General features: G+C 41.7%; 1 protein-coding gene across 2 annotated transcripts in view; it reads right to left on the reverse strand.

Moving 5' to 3' along the window:
- Positions 1-19066, reverse strand: part of SLC18A2 (solute carrier family 18 member A2) — a 125886-nt gene that overhangs the window by 7871 nt on the left and 98949 nt on the right. For both annotated transcript variants that reach the window (XM_056529777.1, XM_056529778.1), the window contains 2 exons: positions 9778-9873; positions 7313-7391 (listed from right to left, as the gene is read on the reverse strand). In XM_056529777.1, the coding sequence (XP_056385752.1) occupies positions 7313-7391; positions 9778-9873 (175 nt within the window). The remainder of the gene's footprint in view (positions 1-7312; positions 7392-9777; positions 9874-19066) is intronic.

Genomic DNA, 19066 nt, shown 5'->3' on the forward strand with positions numbered 1-19066 from the left:
TTCTTCAGAGACTTCGTGACAACCAACTCTATGCCAAAATTGAGAAATGTCTGTTTGAATGCCAATCTCTTCCTTTTCTAGGATATTTGGTCTCTGGCCAGGGACTACAGATGGATCCAGACAAACTCTCTGCCGTCTTAGATTGGCCACGCCCCTCCGGACTCCGTGCTATCCAACGCTTTTTGGGGTTCGCCAATTATTACAGGCAATTTATTTCACATTTTTCTACCATTGTGGCTCCTATCGTGGCTTTAACCAAAAAAAATGCTGATCCCAAGTCCTGGCCTCCTCAAGCAGAAGACGCCTTTAAACGACTCAAGTCTGCCTTTTCTTCGGCTCCCGTGCTCTCCAGACCTGACCCTTCCAAACCCTTCCTATTGGAGGTTGATGCCTCCTCAGTGGGAGCTGGAGCTGTTCTTCTACAAAAAAATTCTTCCGGGCATGCTGTCACTTGTGGTTTTTTCTCTAGGACCTTCTCTCCAGCGGAGAGGAACTACTCCATCGGGGATCGAGAGCTTCTAGCCATTAAATTAGCACTTGAGGAATGGAGGCATCTGCTGGAGGGATCAAGATTTCCTGTTATTATCTACACCGACCACAAGAACCTCTCCTACCTCCAGTCTGCCCAACGGCTGAATCCTCGCCAGGCCCGGTGGTCTCTGTTCTTTGCCCGATTTAATTTTGAGATTCACTTTCGTCCTGCCGATAAGAACATTAGGGCCGATGCTCTCTCTCGTTCCTCGGATGCCTCAGAAGTTGATCTCCCTCCGCAACACATCATTCCACCTGACTGCCTGATCTCCACTTCTCCTGCCTCCATCAGGCAGACTCCTCCAGGAAAGACCTTTGTTTCTCCACGCCAACGCCTCGGAATCCTCAAATGGGGTCACTCCTCCCATCTCGCAGGTCATGCGGGCATCAAGAAATCTGTGCAACTCATCTCCCGCTTCTACTGGTGGCCGACTCTGGAGACGGATGTTGGGGACTTTGTGCGAGCCTGCACTATCTGTGCCCGGGATAAGACTCCTCGCCAGAAGCCCGCTGGTTTTCTTCATCCTCTGCCTGTCCCCGAACAGCCTTGGTCTCTGATTGGTATGGATTTTATTACTGATTTACCCCCTTCCCGTGGCAACACTGTTATTTGGGTGGTCGTTGATCGATTCTCCAAAATGGCACATTTCATCCCTCTTCCTGGTCTTCCTTCTGCGCCTCAGTTGGCTAAACAATTTTTTGTACACATTTTTCGTCTTCACGGGTTGCCTACGCAGATTGTCTCGGATAGAGGTGTCCAATTCGTGTCTAAATTCTGGAGGGCTCTCTGTAAACAACTCAAGATTAAATTAAATTTTTCCTCTGCATATCATCCCCAGTCCAATGGACAAGTAGAAAGAATTAACCAGATCTTGGGTGATTATTTGCGACATTTTGTTTCCTCCCGCCAGGATGACTGGGCAGATCTCCTTCCATGGGCCGAATTCTCGTATAACTTCAGGGTCTCTGAATCTTCCTCCAAATCCCCATTTTTCGTGGTGTACGGCCGTCACCCTCTTCCCCCCCTCCCTACCCCCTTGCCCTCTGGTCTGCCCGCTGTGGATGAAATTTCTCGTGACCTTTCCATTATATGGAGAGAGACCCAAAATTCTCTCTTACAGGCTTCTTCACGCATGAAGAGGTTCGCGGATAAGAAAAGAAGAGCTCCCCCCGTTTTTTCCCCTGGAGACAAGGTATGGCTCTCCGCTAAATATGTCCGCTTCCGTGTCCCTAGCTACAAGTTGGGACCACGCTATCTTGGTCCTTTCAAAATTTTGTGTCAAATTAATCCTGTCTCTTATAAACTTCTTCTTCCTCCTTCTCTTCGTATCCCTAATGCCTTTCACGTCTCTCTTCTCAAACCACTCATCCTCAACCGTTTTTCTCCCAAATCTGTTCCTCCCACTCCTGTTTCCGGCTCCTCGGACGTCTTCTCGGTCAAGGAAATTTTGGCTGCCAAAAAGGTCAGAGGGAAAAATTTTTTTTTAGTAGACTGGGAGGGTTGTGGTCCTGAAGAGAGATCCTGGGAACCTGAGGACAACATCCTTGACAAAAGTCTGCTCCTCAGGTTCTCAGGCTCCAAGAAGAGGGGGAGACCCAAGGGGGGGGGTACTGTTACGCCGAGCGCTCCGGGTCCCCGCTCCTCCCCGGAGCGCTCGCTTCACTCTCTCCGCTGCAGCGCTCCGGTCACGTCCTCTGACCCGGGGCGCTGCGATCCCGCTGCCAGCCGGGATGCGATTCGCGATGCGGGTAGCGCCCGCTCGCGATGCGCACCCCGGCTCCCCTACCTGACTCGCTCCCCGTCTGTTCTGTCCCGGCGCGCGCGGCCCCGCTCCCTAGGGCGCGCGCGCGCCGGGTCTCTGCGATTTAAAGGGCCACTGCGCCGCTGATTGGCGCAGTGGTTCCAATTAGGGTAATCACCTGTGCACTTCCCTATATTACCTCACTTCCCTTGCACTCCCTTGCCGGATCTTGTTGCCTTAGTGCCAGTGAAAGCGTTCCTTGTGTGTTCCTTGCCTGTGTTTCCAGACCTTCTGCCGTTGCCCCTGACTACGATCCTTGCTGCCTGCCCCGACCTTCTGCTACGTCCGACCTTGCTTCTGCCTACTCCCTTGTACCGCGCCTATCTTCAGCAGCCAGAGAGGTGAGCCGTTGCTAGTGGATACGACCTGGTCACTACCGCCGCAGCAAGACCATCCCGCTTTGCGGCGGGCTCTGGTGAAAACCAGTAGTGGCTTAGAACCGGTCCACTAGCACGGTCCACGCCAATCCCTCTCTGGCACAGAGGATCCACTACCTGCCAGCCGGCATCGTGACAGTCAGTATTATAGTAGTTATATTCTTGTATATAGGAAGCATTATTATAGTAGTTATATTCTTGTATATAGGAGCAGTATTATAGTAGTTATATTCTTGTATATAGGAGCAGTATTATAAGAGTTATATTCTTGTATATAGGAGCAGTATTATAGTAGTTATATTCTTGTATATAGGAGCAGTATTATAGTAGTTATATTCTTGTATATAGAAGGCAGTATTATAATAGTTATATTCTTGTATATAAGAGCAGTATTATAATAGTTATATTCTTGTATACCGGAGCAGTATTATAGTAGTTATATTCTTGTATATAGGAGCAGTATTATAGTAGTTATATTCTTGTATATAGGGGCAGTATTATAGTAGTTATATTCTTGTATATAGGAGGCAGTATTATAGTAGTTATATTCTTGTATATAGGAGCAGTATTATAGTAGTTATATTCTTGTATATAGGAGCAGTATTATAGTAGTTATATTCTTGTATATAGGAGCAGTATTATAGTAGTTATATTCTTGTATATAGGGGCAGTATTATAGTAGTTATATTCTTGTATATAGGGGCAGTATTATAGTAGTTATATTCTTGTATATAGGAGCAGTATTATAGTAGTTATATTCTTGTATATAGGAGCAGTATTATAGTAGTTATATTCTTGTATATAGGAGCAGTATTATAGTAGTTATATTCTTGTATATAGGGGCAGTATTATAGTAGTTATATTCTTGTATATAGGGGCAGTATTATAGTAGTTATATTCTTGTATATAGGAGCAGTATTATAGTAGTTATATTCTTGTATATAGGAGCAGTGTTATAAGAGTTATATTCTTGTATATAGGAGCAGTATTATAGTAGTTATATTCTTGTATATAGGAGCAGTATTATAGTAGTTATATTATTGTATATAGAAGGCAGTATTATAATAGTTATATTCTTGTATATAAGAGCAATATTATAATAGTTATATTCTGGTATATAGGAGGCAGTATTATAGTAGTTATATTCGTGTATATAGGAGCAGTATTATAGTAGTTATATTCTTGTATATAGGAGCAGTATTATAGTAGTTATATTCTTGTATATAGGAGCAGTATTATAGTAGTTATATTATTGTATATAGAAGGCAGTATTATAATAGTTATATTCTTGTATATAAGAGCAGTATTATAATAGTTATATTCTTGTATACCGGAGCAGTATTATAGTAGTTATATTCTTGTATATAGGAGCAGTATTATAGTAGTTATATTCTTGTATATAGGGGCAGTATTATAGTAGTTATATTCTTGTATATAGGAGGCAGTATTATAGTAGTTATATTCTTGTATATAGGAGCAGTATTATAGTAGTTATATTCTTGTATATAGGAGCAGTATTATAGTAGTTATATTCTTGTATATAGGAGCAGTATTATAGTAGTTATATTCTTGTATATAGGGGCAGTATTATAGTAGTTATATTCTTGTATATAGGGGCAGTATTATAGTAGTTATATTCTTGTATATAGGAGCAGTGTTATAGTAGTTATATTCTTGTATATAGGAGCAGTGTTATAAGAGTTATATTCTTGTATATAGGAGCAGTATTATAGTAGTTATATTCTTGTATATAGGAGCAGTATTATAGTAGTTATATTATTGTATATAGAAGGCAGTATTATAATAGTTATATTCTTGTATATAAGAGCAGTATTATAATAGTTATATTCTTGTATATAGGAGGCAGTATTATAGTAGTTATATTCGTGTATATAGGAGCAGTATTATAGTAGTTATATTCTTGTATATAGGAGCAGTATTATAGTAGTTATATTCTTGTATATAGGAGGCAGTATTATAGTAGTTATATTCGTGTATATAGGAGCAGTATTATAGTAGTTATATTCTTGTATATAGGAGCAGTATTATAGTAGTTATATTCTTGTATATAGGGGCAGTATTATAGTAGATATATTCTTGTATATAGGAGCAATATTATAGTAGTTATATTCTTGTATATAGGAGCAGTATTATAGTAGTTATATTCTTGTATATAGGAGCAGTATTATAGTAGTTATATTCTTGTATATAGGAGGCAGTATTATAGTAGTTATATTCTTGTATATAGGGGCAGTATTATAGTAGTTATATTCTTGTACATAGGAACAGTATTATAGTAGATATATTTTTGTATATAGGAGCAATATTATAGTAGATATATTCTTGTATATAGGAGCATTTTTATAGTAGTGATATTCTTGTATATAGGAGCAGTATTATAGTAGTGATATTCGTGTATATAGGAGGTAGTATTATAGTAGTTATATTCTTGAATATAGGGGGCAGTATTATAGTAGTTATATTCTTGTATATAGGAGCAGTATTATAGTAGTTATATTCTTGTATATAGGAGGCAGTATTATAGTAGTTATATTCTTGTATATAGGAGCAGTATTATAGTAGTTATATTCTTGTATATAGGAGGCAGTATTATAGTAGATATATTCTTGTATATAGGAGGCAGTATTATAGTAGTTATATTCTTGTATATAGGAGCAGTATTATAGTAGTTATATTCTTGTATATAGGAGGCAGTATTATGGTAGTTATATTCTTGTATATAGGAGCAGTATTATAGTAGTTATATTCTTGTATATAGGAGCAGTGTTATAGTAGTTATAATCTTGCATATAGGAGCAGTATTATAGTAGTTATATTCTTGTATATATAAGCAGTATTATAGTAGTTATATTCTTGTATATAGGAGCAGTATTATAGTAGTTATATTCTTGTATATAGGAGCAGTATTATAGTAGTTATATTCTTGTATATAGGAGGCAGTATTATAGTAGATATATTCTTGTATATAGGAGCAGTATTATAGTAGTTATATTCTTGTATATAGGGAGCAGTATTATAGTAGTTATATTCTTGTATACAGGGGCAGTATTATAGTAGTTATATTCTTGAATATAGGAGCAGTATTATAGTAGTTATATTCTTGTATATAGGAGCAGTATTATAGTAGTTATATTCTTGTATATAGGAGCAGTATTATAGTAGTTATATTCTTGTATATAGGAGGCAGTATTATAGCAGTTATATCCTTGTATATAGGAGCAGTGTTATAGTAGTTATATTCTTGTATATAGGAGCAGTATTATAGTAGTTATATTCTTGTATATAGGAGCAGTATTATAGTAGTTATATTCTTGTATATAGAAGGCAGTATTATAGTAGTTATATTCTTGTATATAGGATCAGTATTATAGTAGTTATATTCTTGTATATATGAGCAGTATTATAGTAGTTATATTCTTGTATATAGGAGGCAGTATTATAGTAGTTATATTCTTGTATATAGGAGCAGTATTATAGTAGTTATATTCTTGTATATAGGAGCAGTATTATAGTAGTTATATTCTTGTATATAGGAGCAGTATTATAGTAGTTATATTCTTGTATATAGGAGCAGTATTATAGTAGTTATATTCTTGTATATAGGAGGCAGTATTATAGTAGTTATATTCTTGTATATAGGAGCAGTATTATTGTAGTTATATTCTTGTATATAGGAGCAGTATTATAGTAGTTATATTTTTGTATATAGGAGCAGTATTATAGTAGTTATATTCTTGCATATAGGAGCAGTATTATAGTAGTTATATTCTTGTACATAGATAGCAGTATTATAGTAGTTATATCCTTGTATATAGGAGGCAGTATTATAGTAGTTATATTCTTGTATATAGGAGCAGTATTATAGTAGTTATATTCTTGTATATAGGAGCAGTATTATAGTAGTTATATTTTGTATATAGGAGCAGTATTATAGTAGTTATATTCTTGTATATAGGAGCAGTATTATAGTAGTTATATTCTTGTATATAATAGCAGTATTATAGTAGTTATATTCTTGTATATAGGAGCAGTATTATAGTAGATATATTCTTGTATATAGGAGCAGTATTATAGTAGATATATTCCTGTATATAGGAGCAGTATTATAGTAGTTATATTTTTGTATATAGGAGCAGTATTATAGTAGTTATATCCTTGTATATAGGAGCAGGTTTATAGTAGTTATAGTCTTGTACATTAGGGGGCAGTATTATAGTAGTTGCTTTCTTGTCTGTCACCCGCTGTGTTGTTTTTCGTTTTTCGCTGATGTTTATTTCTACAGTAATTGATTCTTAGCATCTCCCGTCTGCAGACACTTCAATGTCTGATTGTTTATTTTGTGGGTTCAATCAATAAGACGGCGATTATAGGACATGAGTCTGACACGAGGAGCGGCTGGTATTCCTTACACTGTGTTAACCATTTGAGGCCCTGTAGTTAGTGTTATATATATATATATATATATATATATATATATATATATATAAGGTGGGACGGGTGTAATACAGAACAAAGTGACCTGACAATTCTCAGCCATGACTGATTAGATCTGGAGCAGGAAGCAATAAGTAACAGACCTACCTCCCCATCCTGTGGGCCAGGGGCCCGAAGATATTGGTTCCTATGAGATAAGAGATACTGGCGGGGAGGAAGGCCACACCTGCGGGAGACACAATGCCACTTATCAGCCAGGATGAAACATTCATGAGGAGGTTTAATATCCGGAGGAGGTTATCACGGGGAGGATCATTAGTGCTGTATTTTAGGACTAAGCCTATCAATCACGCCTGCCTCACAGCTCAGCTTTATCTAGTCACCGACCGAGTCAATCACTTTCAGCTGCGGGTGCGAAGCTCTGAACTAATTACTATTACTATTACTTACAGAGGTTTATTGGCGGCTGCGGAGTCCCACACGACCTACGGGAACTAGTCAGGTCCCAGGACGACTCTATGTAGACCACTGTGTGGTAGAGGGTGAGATGTGGGGCAGATGGAATTACTCTAGGGGCAGATGGCATTGAAGGGGTATTCCAGGAAAAAACTTTTTTTTACATATCAACTGGTTCCAGAAAGTTAAACAGATTTGTAAATTACTTCTATTAAAAAATCTTAATCCTTTCAGTACTTATGAGCTTCTGAAGTTAAGGTTGTTCTGTTCTGTCTAAGTAATCTCTGATGACACGTGTCTCGGGAAACACCCAGTTTAGAAGCAAATTCCCATAGCAAACCTCTTCTAAACTGGGCAGTTCCCGAGACACGTGTCATCGGAGATTACTTAGACAGAAAAGAACAACCTAAACTTCAGAAGCTCATAAGTACTGAAAGGATTAAGATTTTTTAATAGAAGTAATTTACAAATCTGTTTAACTTTCTAGAGCCAGTTGATATATATATATATATATAAAAAAAGTTTTTTCCTGGATAACCCCTTTTAACCTCCTTGTATTCGTGACGCCAGGGAGTGGTTTATCCCTCACCCAAAGGTATACCACTGTATCCTGGGCTAGGCACAGGGGCAATAATGAATCCGGTGCCAAGTTACGGAAACCGGTAGCTTTACTGAGTGACAGATGGAACAGTCTATACCAGTGGTCTTCAACCTGCGGACCTCCAGATGTTGCAAAACTACAACTCACAGAATGCCCGGACAGCCGTTGGCTGTCCGGGCATGCTGGGAGTTGTAGTTTTGCAACATCTGGAGGTCCGCAGGTTGAAGACCACTGGTCTATACAGGTCAGCCAGGGCCCACAGAGGTGACTTGGGACTCAGAACTTGCTAGGACTTGCTGGGACTTGTAGTGGTTTTGGACAATTTAGTGCAGGCCACTCTGACTTGACAATAGATGACAGTGACTGACTTGACTTGATACTGACTAAGCTGTGACTGTAGTTACTTGTAGATTGTGGCTGCAGGACGGACTTGAGGCCTCCTATGGACTCCAGACACACTCTAGGACTCTAGAGGCTCCACACAGGGCTTATATAGGGGAGACTCTGGTGGGGTCCCATAAGTTCACCCATAGGTCACATGGTCACTGATACCTCTCGGGGTTACACTCACATCTCACAACTCACATGACAATTGGTGATCACATGTTAAAATTTCTTAAAGCAATAACACTCTTATATACATTTTACAGTATAACACATGGCAGAAAATATGTATACACAAGGGGACAGGTGTCGGGGTCCCAGGGGACACTGCAGGGAGGCTACCTGACAGGACAGCAAGGGTACAGGGGTATAACTTCTGTACTGGGCCACCACAACTGTTTCCCAACCGGGGTACTGCCATCTGTTACAAAACTACAACTCCCAGCATGCACAGAGTTTATTTTTTATTTATTTATTTATTTATTTATTTATTTATAGAGTTGTAGTTTTGAAACAGCTGGAGGCACCCTGGTTGGGAAACACTGATGTAGACAAATCTTTATACTCCACAGGATTCCTCTGCTCGGACCAAAACTTAACAGTCCAGCAAAAATGGCGCACACAGCTCATCCAGGTGGGGTAGGTGGATATTGTTTAAATGGGCACTATCGTTAAAACTCATTTTTGCTGTCGCACTCCTTATGGTAAATAAAAAAAAATGTCTAATGTACTTTGTTTAACTATGTTTTATTTGTGTTTAAAAAAGCTGCCACTTGTTCAGAGCACATTTCCCCCTATGTCTTGCATAGACTTTGGACTCCTGCAGGCCTGGCAGAAGTCCAAAATCAGGAAATGCTGAGGGGGGTGTGTGCAGCCTTATCCAATCATAGCTCATCTCACACTGAACTGCTCTGGGCTGTGTGTAGCAGAGTGAGGGAGGAAGTTCTCCCCTGCATGGCTTCAGATGATGTCACGCCTGCTGGGGAACGCCCCTTCCCAGTCTGTGAATCTGACTGAGCAGAAAATACAGAAAAATATCAAGGTAGAAATCTAAAAAAATAATAAAAATAAAGGCCGGGGGTGGTTTATCATGATGGGACAGTGACCTAGGAGGATTATAACATTTATCAAGATCTTGACAGGTACTCTTTAAGGGTTAACGGCATCTTACCGAGCTGCCATTTTCTAGAGCACATGGTTTCCATCATCCAGATTGGCAGAGCTGGTTCCATCATGGCAATTGCCATATTGGCAAAACAGATGGATCCTGCAATAGAAAGAAAGCAAAATGTCTGATGTTCTAAGGACCAAGACGTTCTACCACAAATGTACAGTCCTCAACATGGAGACTGTAACAATGGGGGGAAAGGTCGTGGAACCAGGGAAATTACAGGGTCGATAGATGTGGTAACAATTTAAATCAATGCTATTCAGTATTGAGTATGAGCGCCACACAGGAATACACACATTTACACGCCTTGGTTGTTGTCAATGAGGATATTAAAGGGGTACTCTGCCCCTAGACATCTTATCCCCATCCAAAAGACCGCTGCGGGGGAACCCTGCGATCTTGGCTGTGGCACCCCAGACATCCGGTATATGGAGCGAACTTCGTTCCGTGCCTGATGACTAGCGATGCCGGGCAGAGGCTCAAAACGTCACGGTCACGCCCGCTCATGATGTCACAGCATCACCCCCTCAATGCAAGTCTATGGGAGGGGGCGTGATGGCCATCACGGCCCCACCTATAGACTTGTATTGAGGGGGCGTGGCCATGACATCACAAGCCGGGCGTGACCGTGAAGTCATGAGTCTCCGGTGCTGCACCTGATGCCCTAAACTAATGCCGGGTACAGCAGAGAGATCGTGGGGGTCCCCAGCGGTGGGACCCCCACGATCAGACATCTTATCCCCTATGTAAGGAATAAGATGTCTAGGGGCGGCATACCCCTTTAATGGTTGTCTGAGGAGTACTCTGCCACGCTGAAAGCACTTTCGCACCCATATCATCAGGATATCATATCACCCATATCATCAGGATCAGCTTTCTATCCGACACATTTATATGGGCCACACCCAAAAATACACATAGTATATATGACCCCTTCACAACACCCCCAAAGTGAATACAAACCACACCAGAGACCCCCAAAATAAATACAAAACACACCTCTGACCTCCTAAACAAACACAGACCCCATATCTATTAAAAAAAAATATATAAAGAAATTTAAATAGGTCTAGTCTGGGGTCTGATATTAAACTTGGTCTGATCTGGGGGCTGAAATGAATTTAAGGTCTAGTCTGGGGTCTGACATTCATATGTAGGGCTCTGGTATGATGCCTTATACTAATATAGGGGTCTGATATTCATATGTAGGGCCTAATGCATTTAAGGGCTCTGGTATGATGCCTTATATTTATATAGGGGTCTGGTCTGGGGTCTAATTAATATAAAGGGTCAAAATATATTCAGGAGGTCTGGTCTGGGGCCCGATTGTGAAAACAGGGGGGCTAGTTTGAGGTCTGATATTAATATATGTGGTCAAAATATATTTAGGGTCCTTAGTGGGATGTCTTATATTAAAATAGGGATCTGGTCTGGGGTCTGAATAATACAGAGGGTCTAAATATATTCAGGAGGTCTGGTCTGGGGCCTGATTGTGAAAATAGGGGGGCTGGTTTGAGGTCTGATATTAATACATGGGGTCAAAATATATTTAAGGGCCCTGGTGTGATACCTTATACTAATATAGGGGTGTGGCCTGGGGCCTGAGTAAAGCAGAGTGTCTAAATATAGTCAGAAAGAATATAGTCAGAAAGTCTGGTCTGGGGCCTGATACTAAAATAGGTCTGAATTGGAGTCCGATATTAATTAAAAAGTCTAATCCGGGGTCTGTATATGGGGCCTGATATATTTAAGGGACCTTATGTAATGCCTTATACTAAAATAGAGGTCTGATCTGGGGCCTGAATAAGATAGAGAATCTGAATATATTTAGGAGGTTTGGTCTGGGGCCTGTTTTAAAAATAAGGACTGATACAAATAAAGGGGTCTGGTGTCAGAAACTTATGTAGAGGTCAGGTCTAGGGTCAGAAATGAATATAGGGGTCAGGTCTGAGGTCTGATATAAGTATAGATAGTCTAAATATATGTATAAGGTCTGAGAACTGATATTTAAATAGGGGTTTTATATTAATATAAATATAATTAGGTCTGATCTGAGGTCTGAAATTAATTCAAGGGTCTAGTCTGGTGTCTGATATTAATATATGTGGTCTAAATATATTTAGGGTCCTCAGTGGGATGTCTTGCATTAAAATAGGGATCTGGTCTGGGGTCTGAATAATACAGACGGTCTAAATATATATAGGTGGTCTGGTCTGGGGCCTGTTATTAAAATAGGGGGCTGGTCTGATGTCTTAATATATTTAGCCACGTTTGGCCATAGACATTTTATCACCTGTACAAAGCATAGGGGATAAGAAGTCTGATTGCGGGGGGCACGCCACTGGGACCCCCCCCCCCCTCCCCGCGATCTCCGTGCAGCACCCGCGTTCTATGCCGTGCTGCTACTCCAGTCTCGGAAACCTCTTTGGATGTCACGCCATGCCCCCTCGTGACGTCATGCCCCCTCCATTCATGTCTATGGGAGGGGGCGTGACGCCCCCTCCCATAGACATGAATGGAGGGGGCGTGGCATGATGTCTCGTCTCCAGTCCCGGAGACTGGAGCAGCAGCCCGGCATAGAATGCGGGTGCTGCAAGGAGACCCCCGCGATTAGACATCTTCTCCCCTATCTTTTGGAAAGAGGATAAGATGTCTATGGCCAGAATACCCCTTTAAAGGGGTACTCCCGTGGAAAACTTTTTTTTTTTTTTAAATCAACTGGTGCCAGAAAGTTAAACAGATTTGTAAATTACTTCTATAAAAAAAAAATCTTAATCCTTCCAGTACTTTTTAGGGGCTGTATACTACAGAGGAAATGCTTTTCTTTTTGGATTTCTCTTCTGTCACAACCACAGTGCTCTCTGCTGACCTCTACTGTCCATTTAAGGAACTGTCCAGAGCAGCATATGTTTGCTATGGGGATTTTCTCCTGCTCTGGACAGTTCCTAAAATGGTCAGCAGAGGTCAGCAGAGAGCTCCGTGGTCGTGACAGAAGAGAAATCCAAAAACAAAAGCACTTCCTTTGTAGTATACAGCCCCTAAAAAGTACTGGAAGGATTAAGATTTTTTAATAGAAGTAATTTACAAATCTGTTTAAAGGGGTATTCCAGGAAAAAGCTTTTTTTTTTTTTTATATATCAACTGGCTCCAGAAAGTTAAACAGATTTGTAAATTACTTCTATTAAAAAAAGCTTAATCCTTTCAGTAGTTATGAGCTTCTGAAGTTAAGTTTGTTCTTTTCTGTCTAAGTGTTCTTTGATGACACGTGTCTCGGGAACCGCCCAGTTTAGAAGCAAATCCCCATAGCAAACCTCTTCTAAACTGGGCGTTTCCCGAGACACGTGTCATCAGAGAGCACTTAGACAGAAAAGAACAACTCAACTTCAGAAGCTCATAAGTACTGAAAGGATTAAGATTTGATTTACAAATCTGTTTAACTTTCTGAAGCCAGTTGATATATAAAAAAAAGTTTTTTTCCTGGAATACCCCTTTAAACAGATTTGTAAATTACTTCTATTAAAAAATCTTAATCCTTCCAGTACTTTTTAGGGGCTGTATACTACAAAGGAAGTGCTTTTATTTTGTTTTTTTAATTCTCTGGCACCAGTTGATTTAAAAAAAAAAAAAAAAAAAGGTTTCCACGGGAGTACCCCTTTAAATATAGGAGACCACTGCCCTTTTTGCCATGACCCGTTCTATCTACCTGACTGATATCTCCGTATATGGGGCCCCTGGTATAACCATATAGAGTCCACACTGCGCCATTCGGCACGTACAGTAATAAGATTCAGAGAAAACACCGATAGGAGATAAGACGGGACGTGAGGAAGATAAGAATTATTTCAGCTATTATTGATCCTGAGATTTTCATTAGACTTATTGTGTTAGTAGGAGCATCGTAGGGGCCACAGGTTGGGGGCCATGACAACAGGAAATTAAATTCTCATCCTAACCCTCTGGATTTCTAATTGAATCCTTTATTAAGTAAAAATCAATGAGGAATCGGCAATGAGACAATTGTCACCTCGAACAGGAGGTCATGTGACTGATGTGTCCAGCGGTGACTGTGAGACCCCATAACAGACCTGCTGCGCCCACTCTATATAATCACATATATTTATAGAGACTGACAACAATTTAAAGGGGTACTCCGGTGGAAATTTTTTTTTTCTCCTATCAACCGGCATGAGAAAGTTCTACAGATATGTAAATTACTGAATGAAATAAACCAACAACAGCCGTCACGCCCCCTCCCATAGACTTGCATTGAGGGGGCGGGGGCGTTGACATCATGAGAGGGTGTGGCTATGATGTCACAAGCTCCCGGCACCGACTCCAGCGTTTGGAACAATTTGTTCCAAACGCTGAGCAGCAGAGTACCCCTTTAATCTGCCAAATTGGGAATATTGTTTTATTTACTGTTTTATGAGCACTTTATGAGCATTTGTATACCGTATATACTCGAGTATAAGCCGAGGCCCCTAATTTTACCCCCAAAACCCAGGAAAAGTTATTGACTCGACTATAAGCCTAGGGTGGGAAATACATCATCCCCCCATGTAATCATCCAGACCCCCGTCATTATCCCTCCCCCTTCATCATCATCACCCCCTGTCAATCCATTCATCAGTGGTCTTCAACCTGCGGACCTCCAGGGGTTTCAAAACTACAACTCCCAGCATGCCCGGACAGCCAAAGACCTCTGTGGCCTTCGTCATCATCCAGACCCCCCCCCCCCTTTAGTTTTGTACTCACCTCCCCTCGGCGGGAAGTTAGGGTGAGCTGGTCCGGGCCATCTATGCTTCCGGGACCGTCCGGTGGGGATGGTTAGTCGTTGCGGGCTGTCCATTTTTACCGGGGGGGGGGCCTCTTCTCTGCGCTTCGGCCCCAGCCCCGGAGTAGTGATGTTGCCTTGACGACGCAACATCCCTGTGCATCGTCGTCAAGGCAACGTCACTACTCCGGGGCCAAAGCGCGGAGAAGAGGCCCCCCCCCGGTGAAAATGGACAGCTCGCAACGACTAACCTTCCCCACCGGACGGTCCCGGCAGCATAGATGGCCCGGACCAGCTCACCCTAACTTCCCGCCGAGGGGAGTACAAAACTAAAGGGGGGGGTCTGGATGATGATGAAGGCCCGCGCAGTGGTCTTCAACCTGCGGACCTCCAGAGGTTTCAAAACTACAACACCCAGCATGCCCGGACAGCCGATGGCTGTCCGGGCTTGCTGGGAGTTGTAGTTTTGCAACTTCTGGAGGTCCGCAGGTTGAAGACCACTGATGAAGGGATTGACAGTTCACTCGAGTATAAGCCGAAGGGGGCGTTTTCAGCAGGAAAAATCGTGCTGAAAAACTCGGCTTATACTCGAGTATATACGGTATATATTTTACCTTATTTTATTCATCTAATCCGTGGTACGTCTGATACAAGGGCCCTGCAGGAGACACCACAGGGAGCATCATACATTGAATAATTAATATTTTTAGAATAATCATTGGACACGTTCTTCTTTACGATCCCGTAACCTATTAGGACTATTACAATTGTTGGTTTGTTTCATTTTAGTATTTTGACTTACATTGGGTGATGTTTACCACAGTATCCTCGGTTTAGGATTTTTACTTTCCTGATTTATGTAGAGCAACCACAACTTTTATTCTTTAGATTTGTAAATTATTTCTATTAAAAAATCTTAATCCTTCCAATACTTATCAGCTGCTGTATGCTCCACAGGAAGTTGTGTAGTTCTTTCCAGTCTGACCACAGTGCTCTCTGCTGACACCTCTGCCCCGTGTCAGGAACTGTCCAGAGCAGGAGAAAATCCCCATAGCAAACCTCTCCTACTCTGGACACTGTGGTCAGTCTGGAAAGAACTACACAACTTCCTGTGGAGCATACAGCAGCTGATAAGTGCTGGAAGGATTAAGATTTTTTAATAGAAGAAATTTACAAATCTGTTACATTTTCTGCCACCAGTTGATTAGAATTTTTTCAACTGGAGTCCCCCTTTAAAGGAGTATTCTGACGACAGGTATGCTACAAACGCATATAGCATTGTTTACATATCTGCCCCAGTTCTGAAACCACCAAAAATCCATATGTTTGGGGGGTCCTGGTTGGGCAGCTGCTCAGTACAACAATTCCCAGAATGCATTGCTTTCCCTCAGCTCTTCATCACAGTTCTCCCACCCCATCGAGGTTGCAGCACCTGCTGTGCTCATTCCCTGTCTGCTCCTCTGCCTGTGGAATTGTTCAGCACAGGGCTGCATGCTGTAACCACACCTCATTATAAAAAATATATATGTATATGCGTATAGGACAGGGAGATGGTGATGTAGGCTGTAGGGGCCGGTCACATGTGGTGATATCATTTGGGGGCGGGGCTAGAGCTCAGAGACAAGATCCAGTCACACCACCTGAAACTTCTTGTCAGGAGAGAGGGAGGAGCCGGGGAGCTGGAGACAACACCACACTGACAATGAGAGGACTACACAACTTCCTGTCAGGGTAAATCAAGCAAAAGCATGCTGAAGCCAGTACAACATGTCATAATACTATATTAGTGCGTGATATATCTTGGGGTGATATAACTTTATTAGTTTTATTCAATAACAATTTTCTGATACCAAAATAGGCCTTACTAAAATAGAGATCTGGTACAGGTTCTCTTGAAGACAAATGGCGATGCCGAGGTGGGGCCAATAGTGGAATAATAATAATAACCGATACAGACAGTAAAGTGATAAATAAAAGACAGGACCTGATGAAGAGGGGGTCCCACCCCTTGAAATGCGTTGTCCAATTATTTTGTACATCTTCTGGCAATTTTAGCCGTCGTTTTGTGTTTTACTTTGATTTTTACGGATAATTTGATGCTAAATCAGACACCATTTTCCCACAATTGCATTTTCTAAACTGTCACACTGTTCCCCCACACTAAACCCAATACAGGAGTCCAATGAGGGGTCACTTACTTAAAGGGGCACTCCGCCGCTCAGCATTTGGAACAAATTGTTCCGAACACTGGAGCCAATGCTGGGAGCATGTGACGTCATAGCCCTGCCTCCTCATGACGTCACACCCCGCCCCCTCAATGAAAGTCTTTGGGAGGGGCTCCAGGAGCTCATTAAGTTAAAGCCCCACCCCTAATGACATAACACCCCGCCCCCTCAATGCAAGTCTATGGGAGGGGGCGTGGCAGCCGCCACGCCCCCTCCCATAGACTTGCATTGAGGGGCGGGGTGTGACGTCATGAGGGGCGGGGCTATGACGTCACACGCTACCAGCTCCAGTGTCCGGAACAATTCTTCCAAACGCTGAGCAGTGGAGTGCCCCTTTAAATATGTCCAGTAGTCTTGAAATATGTCCCCCAGAAGATCCTCTGCTGAATTCAGTGAATCGCGTGCAGGGGGCGGGGCTCAATTTACATATTCATTGTCGGTGACTCCACCTCCTAGTAGAGTCACAAGGCCCTGCCCCCTGTGAAGCCCCACCCCCTGTGCCTGATTCACTGAATTCCGCAGAGGATATTCTGGGGGACATATCTCAGGACCTACGGGACATATTTAAGTAAGTGACCCCCTCGTTGGACTCCTGTTCACCCACACTATAATCCAGGCTGACAGTTTAACCCCTTAACCCCTTAAGGACCGGGGGTTTTTCCGTTTTTGCATTTTCGTTTTTTGCTCCTTGCCTTTAAAAAATCTTAACTCTTTCAAATTTACACCTAAAAATCCATATGATGGCTTATTTTTTGCGCCACCAATTCTACTTTGTAATGACGTCAGTCATTTTGCCCAAAAATCTATGGTGAAGCGGGAAAAAAAATCATTGTGCGACAAAATTGAAAAAAACCCCGCTGTTTTGTAACTTTTGGGGGCTTCCGTTTCTACGTAGTACATTTTTCGGTAAAAATGACACCTTCTCTTTATTCTGTAGGTCCATACGATTAAAATGATCCCCTACTTATATAGGTGATTTTGTCGGACTTCTGGAAAAAATCATAACTACATGCAGGAAAATTAATACGTTTAAAATTGTCATCTTCTGACCTCTATAACTTTTTTATTTTTCCGTGTATGGGGCGGTATGAGGGCTAATTTTTTGCGCCGTGATCTGAAGTTTGTAACGGTACCATTTTTGCATTGATAGGACTTATTGATCACTTTTTATTCATTTTTAAATGATATAAAAAGTGACCAAAAATGCACTATTTTGTAGTTTGGAATTTTTTTGCGCGCACGCCATTGACCGAGCGGTTTAATTAATGGTATATTTTTATAATTCGGACATTTCCGCACACGGTGATACCACATATTTTTATTTTTATTTACACTGTGTTTTTTTTTTTATTGGAAAAGGGGGGTGATTCAAACTTTTAATAGGGGAGGAGTTAAATGATCTTTATTCACTTTTTTTTCAACTTTTTTTTTGCAGTGTTATAGGTCCCATAGGGACCTATAACACTGCACACACTGATCTCTTATACTGATCACTGTTATCCCATAGGGACCTATAACACTGCACACACTGATCTCTTATACTGATCACTGTTATCCCATAGGGACCTATAACACTGCACACACTGATCTTCTATGTTGATCACTGGTTTCTCATAAGAAACCAGTGATCAACGATTCTGCCGCATGACTGCTCAGGCCTGGATCTCAGGCACTGAGCAGTCATTCGGCGATCGGACAGCGAGGAGGCAGGTAGGGGCCCTCCCGCTGTCCTGTCAGCTGTTCGGGATGCCGCGATTAGCCGCGGCTATCCCGAACAGCTCGACTGAGCTAGCCGGGAACTTTCACTTTTAGCCGCGCGGCTCAGCTCTGAGCGCGCGGCTAAATGGTTAATAGCGCGCGGCGCCGCGATCGGCGCTGCGCGCTATTAGAGGCGGGTCCCGGCTTCACTATGACGCCGGGCCCGCCGTGATATGACGCGGGGTTACTGTGTAACCCCGCGTTATATCAGGAGAGCAGGACCAAGGGCGTACCTGTACGCCCTTGGTCCTTAAGGGGTTAAGGACTCAGGGTTTTTCCGTTTTTGCACTTTCGTTTTTTCCACCTCCCTTTCTAAAAATCAGAACACTTTCAGTTTTCCACCTACAGACCCATATGAGGCTTGTTTTTTGCGCTACCAATTGTACTTTGTAATGACATCAATCATTTCACCACAAAATCTACGGCGAAACCAAGAAAAAAATATTTTATTTTATTTTACTACTTAAAAAATATTATAACTACATGCACCAAAATTAGTATGTTTAAAATTGTCATCTTCTGACCCTTATAA

Source organism: Hyla sarda, chromosome 7 (genome assembly GCF_029499605.1).
Source record: "Hyla sarda isolate aHylSar1 chromosome 7, aHylSar1.hap1, whole genome shotgun sequence".
NCBI classification, from domain to species: domain Eukaryota; kingdom Metazoa; phylum Chordata; class Amphibia; order Anura; family Hylidae; genus Hyla; species Hyla sarda.